The sequence below is a fragment of the Aotus nancymaae genome, unplaced genomic scaffold, assembly GCF_030222135.1.
Source record: "Aotus nancymaae isolate 86718 unplaced genomic scaffold, 86718_ANA_hifiasm-v0.15.2.pri h1tg000048l, whole genome shotgun sequence".
In the NCBI taxonomy this organism is placed as follows: Eukaryota; Metazoa; Chordata; class Mammalia; order Primates; family Aotidae; genus Aotus; species Aotus nancymaae.
In genome coordinates, this window is record NW_026988462.1 from 1,700,205 (window position 1) to 1,708,022 (window position 7,818).

Consider the following 7,818-nt stretch of genomic DNA (forward strand, 5'->3'; position numbering starts at 1 on the left):
CAATCTGATCCTTTGATCTAGCACAGATACTTGTTCAGTGCAAATGACTCTATAATGATAAGGATGAGAACCATGAAGACAAATATTTTGCTGTAGTTTTCTTCTAAAAATAGAAGGAACAACAGACTAGCTGACACTTTCTATGTGTCAGGCATCGCTCTCAAGGCATTTCAGTAAAACCAAGTGTTTAAACAATTTGCTGCAGGTCAACAGCTAGCTGGTGGTGGGCTGGAGTATATCCAGGAGGACTGGCTCCACAGCCGTGCTCTCCACTCTTCCATGTCTCATATGCAAGTAAAAAGAGCATATCATTTTGTCAGTAAAAAAATAATTTCCTCTGGGCTCTGAAGTCTTCATTGCTTGTGTGGTCCCCAGTATGTCTGCCTACGTCTTGACAGTGTCTGTGTGTTTTCTCATGGCTGGGCTCCTTGAGGACAGGGGCTACGCTACATCTCACCCAGTGGGTGACACTGATTTAAGTATCGGACAGCTTGAGAGCCCATAACATCATAGCTCATTGCACAGCACACGATGTTATGGGTTCTCAAGCCACTGGATACTTAAATGAGACTTAACAAGAGTTTCGGCTCTTCCAATTATGATTCAAGTCTTCATTCATTCATTCATTCAACTCTCCCCATTCACTGGTTGTAGTGGGGAGAGAAAAAGGCACAGAAACACATGTAAAGGCTTGGAGGGGAGGGAGGTAGGCAGAGAACAGACACTTTAGTAATAAGGAGTTCAGTCACACTCCTTCGAGGTGGGCACAGGTGGGAGTTGACACCAGACAAGCAAGGAAAACCCTGAATGCCATTCATGCCTTACTTTAGTGGAAAAAACTGCAATTACTTTTGCACCAACCTACTACAATGGCCCTGTGACAAAGGCCATGCTGTGCCTCTTCATCCAACTAGGATCCCCTTTCCCTAAGAGATTAAACACACTACTTATTTTGCTTTATGCCAAACAAAACAAAACAAGAAATACATTCACAATCTCAAAAAATAAACGGTGGTAGCTATAGAGACATAAATTGTTAATTAATAATAGTAACCAGTTGACTTAGGTCTTATTATCTGTTCAGATTACACTAAACACACTACCTTGAAATACCTCTATAAGGTAGATATTATCATCCCCACTTGATAGATGGGGAAATGCAGGTTCAGGAAAGGTAAGTGACAAAACAAATCATTACCAGACCAAGTCATATAAACCAAAGACCACTTGGCTCCAAAAACTTTCCACAATGTCACACTGAATTACTACCCCACAATTAAGAAAACAGTGTTTTCATTCTCAAAGATTCGACATAGCTTTAGAGTTGGAAGAACTATACAGCCAATGAGGCTCAGAGGGGTCCCATGACTCGACCCAAGTCTCATGGCTGGCGAGAGCCATGCTAGGACTAGAACTTGGGTCTCCTGAGTGAGGTCTGGAGTGCTCTTCGCATTCCACACGGCCTCTGTTTTAACAGCTTTAAAAATATTAAATCTGCTATAGCAAATCCTACTTATAATAATCAACTGCAGAAATGGGCTATTTGGTTACACGGATATCAGGTAGGATAAGGGGGTGTGTAATGGTACGAGGATTGAGAGACAGAGAATAAACAGATTTCATGAGAAACGGTTGTAAAAGTGGTAAGAAAACACCTGCCCCAGATGAGCCATTGATAACACATGACAGCAGACTGGAGAAGTGAGAGGAAATGCTAAAGGTTAAAAGGGGAGGGAGGAAGGCATTCTGAAGCGACACTAGTATCCGGTTAGATGTGCGTGGGATAAGGAATGTTATGAGTATTAATCAGTGGATCAAAAGGCCAAGCGACATACGGTGACACAGGAAGCTGTAGAATAAAACTACATCAAAAGCCATGAGAGTAAAAGAAAAGTGACAAGTAGTATGATAGAAAACTGAAAAATCATTCTCCTACCACAGGCCTGGAGCCCAGTAGGGAGCAATCAACATTTGCTGGATTGGCAAAGATAAGCTTCTCAAATTTAAGCTAGACAATAGTACTCTAATGGTCTTAACAGCAAACCATGTAGCAAATGGTGACACTACCATCATGGTTACACAAACACGAAAATAATGAAGCTGACAATGCTTCTTGAAAACTCCAAAGCTTGGGTTGGTAGAGCACACTGGGTCTCTTCTTCAGAGCTTTATTTGCGACACCATATTCGATAAATTAATTTTGGCACTGATTTTCTACTTTCTACTTTTTTAGTTGTTCTCACTTGTTTCCACTTCATACTATGATTGTTAAAAAGTAATCATATGCAATTGTACAATGAAATGAAAATATTTTCCACAGATACAAATTTTGGTGAAAACTCTTATCAGATTTCTAAAGGCTATGAAAGTATTCTAGTACCTTCTATACCTCGATGTTCTTGTTCTGTAACACTTCCTTTAAACATTTGATATAGATCATGAAGCCAAGATTATGGGGGAAGAAAAACCATTGTTTTCAAGGAGATCAAATGAGAAAAAGACCAAAAAAAAAAAAAAAAACCCCGATCTGGTTAAAGTGAAGTGAACATAAAAACGCATACTGTACCTGTAGTCCCAATATATAAATCAATGTCTTGTTTGTGATGGACAACGGGCCCAGAATTTGTGCCACTTGGACTCTTGGTATGGAGCAGTAAAATGGTACAAACAGAGCAAACACAGGTGCCAGGCTATGCAAACAAATAAAAAAAAAAAAACACTATAATAGTGAATTTTAAACACCAACGGCAGATGTATTTTTGATGTAACACTGCTTATAATTTTATTTCAGTCTGAAAGCATGGTCTTAAGATATACAAGTTGATTTTCAAATATGCATCATGTCCAAAATAATCTGTACTTATAGAACACTTTATGAAAACTCTAATCATTCTATCCTTATTGACCCTCCCAAAACCACTGCAAAGAAGTGGTTCAGCACCCACTAATTAATTGTGAGAAAAGTGGAGGCTATGTTTTCTTCCTAGGTATGACTAAAATCGAATGAGAGAAATGAGACAAACCAAAAGCAGCAAACCTTAGAATCCTTCACGGTCAAATCCAAAAGCCCTCCTCTCAGGCCCTGTCCAGTGATCTGTTGCCATGGCACTGGCATGGTTCACCTCTGGCCCTCCTTTCCTCACATTCCTTCCTCCCTCCCTTTGTCTGAAACCCTGTTTCTCAGTCGTTGTCCAATGATTTCTTACACGACTGGCTTTTCCACGGTTCTATTATAGCCTTTTCTTCTTGTTCTATCATCTCCTCATACAATCTCAATCCTTTCTATGGCTTGGGCTAAGAAAATGAAGTGAGATTTTTCTAAAATCTGCCTGCCCACCCCTCATCCTGGTTCTGAACATCAATTTGACATCTTCACCTTGACATATTCAAAAGTCTTAGGTATCTTTCTACTTACAGTCTTGCTTCTCTCTAATCCATCTCTTACCATTGTTTTTCTCTTCCTAAAACACAACTCTGATCACATCACTCCCTTGCTTAAAAACCCTTCCTTCCATGGGCTCCAGTATCCAAAGATAAAATGCTTCATAAGGATGAGATGGCAAAGCTCCCCAGTTCACTCTTATCACTGCAGATTGCCACCACTGTCCTCTCTCTGCCTCCCCTCATCTGGCCCATCACACACACAGCCCTCTCACACATGCACACAGCTGCTCTCTGAACATGCTGGCTGCTTAGACTCTCCACTGACGTAGGTTCTGCTTTCCACTTTCCTGCCTAGGAAATTCAGCTTGTGCAACACTGCTCAGCTCTTCCCATAAGACTTCTCTGACTCTTGCTGGTAGCTGGTGGCTCTCCTTATGGCCCCGAGGCTGTCAGTTTCACCATTTCAATGAATCAGTGAATCAAATGCATGCTGACGATTTCAAGGTAGAATGCCCAGCCCAGGAGCTACAACTACATCCAAGAGAAAGAAGCAGTCCCTGACCTCAAGGAACTCATTACAGAACTGAAATCTTACATCCTACAAGTGCTGGGCAGGTAATACGAATGAGTAGAGTGCTTTGGGCACATACTTGCACCCATTTTTCATTAAACACTTGGCTTAATTACTCAGTCTATGTTTTATTTTCCCAGTTTTGGGGAAATGGCACCTGAAAAAAAGAATTATTTCATTATCACAAGAAAAATGCAAACAATATGTTTCACTTCTACAAAGAACTGTCCTCAGTGCCATTTTTGTGGAAACATAGGAAGGACCCTTCTGGCCTCTTGTGCAATTTCTCATCCTTGACAGAGACTATCTTATTTTTTAAAATGCACTGTCCTCTCAATTCTACTATTAAAAACAAAACCAAACCAAAATATAACACACACAAAAAAATGTGATAAATGGCAGCCCCATCAACAGCTATCAATACAAAAGCAGCAAATGCTAGAACTGGGAAAACTCCAGCCAGTAAGGCCTAAGTGCAGGTACTGTGTCAGGACTGGGGACAAAGAGATGCCAGATACACCTGGCTGTCTGTCCAGTGAGAAGGATGGCAGGGACTGGGTAGCAGAAGGAGGTGGATGGCACAGTGGGCTCCTACCCCCACTTGCCCAGCCTAGAATTCCTCGAGTATCAGGCCTTCCTCCCAGGCTGAGCACCTCAGTGTAGGGAAGAAGAGGCAGTCCTGGTTCTCCTAGCACACAGTGCTTGGCACAGTTCAGGAGCTCACTACATTTGGAGCAACAAAATAATCCTTATTCTAGAACAACTGTATGACTCACATTTGAATTAACAATATAGCATTCTCAAAAACCTCCCATTAGATTATTAATTCTGAGAGAAAGCATCATATTTTATCTAACTTTGCCTAATAGGCATTCTTATACATGATCCATATTCAATATTGGTTGGATTTTTTTTAATTAACAAAGCAGTTTTTAAACACTATACAAAAGAATTGCTTTTATCCAATTCTAAAATCAAACACAATTGATTAAAATAGCTAGGCCTTCTTTTCATGGAAAAGTATGAGTTAGTCGCTCCTGGGCATAAGTCCTCCAACACCTCCCCACCTACAGTCATGACAAAGACATCCTAGGCCCTGTGTCTCATCCCCATTCTGATCCTATGCTCCGCCAGACAGCACCTTCTCAGAGAAGCCCTCCCTGACTGCCCAATTTAACCTGCACCTCCCACCCTCACAGCCTTCCCCCTCTGCATTCTCTACTCTCTTCCTGACTCTTCCCCCACAGCACTTATAACCTTCTCAGCACTGCCTGACTTGTCTATTGTCTATCTCAAAAACAGAATGGAAGCTTCACACAGACAGGGATTTTGGTCTGTTTTGTTTGCTGTTTTATCCCCACTGTCTAGAATTGTGCCTGGCATAAAGTAGGTTTCAATAAGTATTTGCAGAAGAAATGAATTTTCCTTTAAAACAGCAAAACCATACAGCAGAACTTAACTCGCCTTTTGTTTTAAAAAGTACCCTTCCTTTTTATCATTTTTAATGGGATTAAAACATATGGTTTCATATGCAGCTCAAAATATGGCCTGCTGGTCTCTTGGTGATTATAAAACCCTATTTGGGTAGTCAATTGCACTGAAGGTCTCTTACCACAGAACATACCCTTTGAGGTGCTTAATTCACAGAAGTTCTTCTGTTTACATTTAGTAATCAAGTGCAAATAGTGATGTTATAACTAAAAAACCTAAAGCAGAGCTCTTGTTTGAGGTTACATTTCAATGTAAACTAAAAAAAACGCTGGCAGAAATTTTAATGACCACAGTTTATATTTCACATACCAATAGACATTTAAAAATTCCTTAAAAATTATTAATCACTATGTATTCTTAAATGATGACTAAATACTAGGCCACATTTACACATTTCAGACCAAAATTATATGGGCTGTTCTGGAGAAATTTTCCATTGCTATTTCTATACACACAGACTTCACAAAATACCATAATGTTATTAGTCACTGACCAGTCTTTTTCTTTTCCTTATTTTATGAAAACATCTGTTCTCTATACTTTTTCATACTGTGAAGAGCTACCTTCTGGAAGCTCTTTCTAACTTAAGCACATGAGGCTGGTAGTACAGAAAAAAGAAAGCAAATTATAAACATTTCCGCCATCCTTTCTTTTTTTCTGTTTTTTTTTTTTTTTTTTTTGAGACAGGGTTATCTGTCTGTCACCCAGGCTGGAGTAGAGTGAAGTGGTGTAATCACGGCTCACTGTGGCCTCAAATTCCCAGGCTCAAGCAATCTTCCCACCTCAGCCTCTAGAGTAAACTGGCATTACAGGTGTGTACCATCACACCTGGCTAATTTTTAAACTTTTTTTTAGAGACAGGGTCTCACTGTGTTGCCCACACTGGTCTCAGACTCCTGGCATCAGGCGATCCTCCTGCCTCAGCCTTCTGAGTTACTGGGATTACAGGCATAGCCATTGCTCATTCATCCTTTGATATCACTAATATTTACTAAGCATCTACTACTATATATTCATGATTGCCCTCAATAGAAAAAATAAAATAACAAAGATACCTTGTTCAGGTTGCAAATGTCCACTTCACTTCTTCTATAGAAAAGGTCGCTTGACACAATGGCTCACACCTGTAATCCTAGCAACTTTGGGAAGCCAAGGCAGGCAGATGGCTTGAGCTCAGGGGTTCAAGACCAGCCTAGGCAACATAATGAAACCTTTTTTCCACAAAAGTACAAAAATTAGGTGGGCGTGGTGGTGTGTGCCTACAGTCCCAGCTACTCAGGAGGCTGAGGTGGGAGGATCACTTAAGCCCAGGAGGCTGCAGTGAGCCAAGATCGTGCCACTGCACTCTTGCCTGGGCAACAGAGTGAGGCCCCTGTCTCAAACAAAAAATAAACAACAACAACAACAATAACAACAACAAAACGTTCCTCTGTACTCTTGGGACTTTAAAGGTTAGAAGAACCTAATGACATACGTAGAAGGCAAAAGCTACTTGACTATTTTTACAGAAACCTGAAGCAGAAAGCCCTCTGAGGTCACAGAGTTACAAATTCCTACTGAATGATTCAATTCTGTCTACATCATCCCTCAAAATCATCATCAAGTTTACACAAGCATCTAAATAAGAAACAGCATACTCTATTTTTAAAAATAATCCCAACTTTTAGGAATGACTCTCATTTAGTTTTGATCTGAAAACTATCTCCAGTAACTTCTTACTGGCCCTCCTACTCGTCTCTGGAGTTAGGAAGACTGACATAAGCAGTTTAGACACTTTTCTATGAGAGTTTACACACACATGAGGATAATGACCCTATGACTGCAAAGCCTACACATCCCCAGCTTATTTAATAAGTTCTCCTAAAAGCTGCTATCCAGGCTCCTCACTGCCACAGGTGCAATCTACCTCATCTATGCCTTTTGTAAAATGCAGCACCCAGAACTGGCTGGGAATGGCCAGATCAGTCCTGGCTAAATGTAAACATCACCTCTCCTGATCTGAGTGCTACATATTTGGTAATTTAGCCTACAAATAAACTGCATTTTGACAGACACATTATGCTGTTTAAACTGAGTCAACTAAAACTATAGGGTGAAAGGCATACGTCTCTTTCATCCTGCGCTGAAGAGGCTGGATTTTATCTATAATGGGCCTCCCTTCAACCGTTCCCCTGTTATTCATATGCTCACACAGTCACTGACTCGGGCAGCCTCTCGACTGAAAATGGCGACTAATCCTGTCCACTCCACATCCTGGACTGCCATTCTTCCCCACACCACAGAAACCTGTTTCTTTCTCATAAGCTGTGGATTAAGGCAGAATGCGTAAACTACTCCCTGATACCAAGTTTCCAGGTAAAAAGCACTGTCAC

General features: G+C 40.7%; 1 protein-coding gene across 3 annotated transcripts in view; it reads right to left on the reverse strand.

Annotated features, from left to right (window-relative positions):
* Nucleotides 1-7,818, reverse strand: part of UBAC2 (UBA domain containing 2) — a 179,416-nt gene that overhangs the window by 68,290 nt on the left and 103,308 nt on the right. For all 3 annotated transcript variants that reach the window (XM_012440952.2, XM_012440953.3, XM_064362183.1), the window contains one exon: nucleotides 2,567-2,690. In XM_012440952.2, the coding sequence (XP_012296375.2) occupies nucleotides 2,567-2,690 (124 nt within the window). The remainder of the gene's footprint in view (nucleotides 1-2,566; nucleotides 2,691-7,818) is intronic.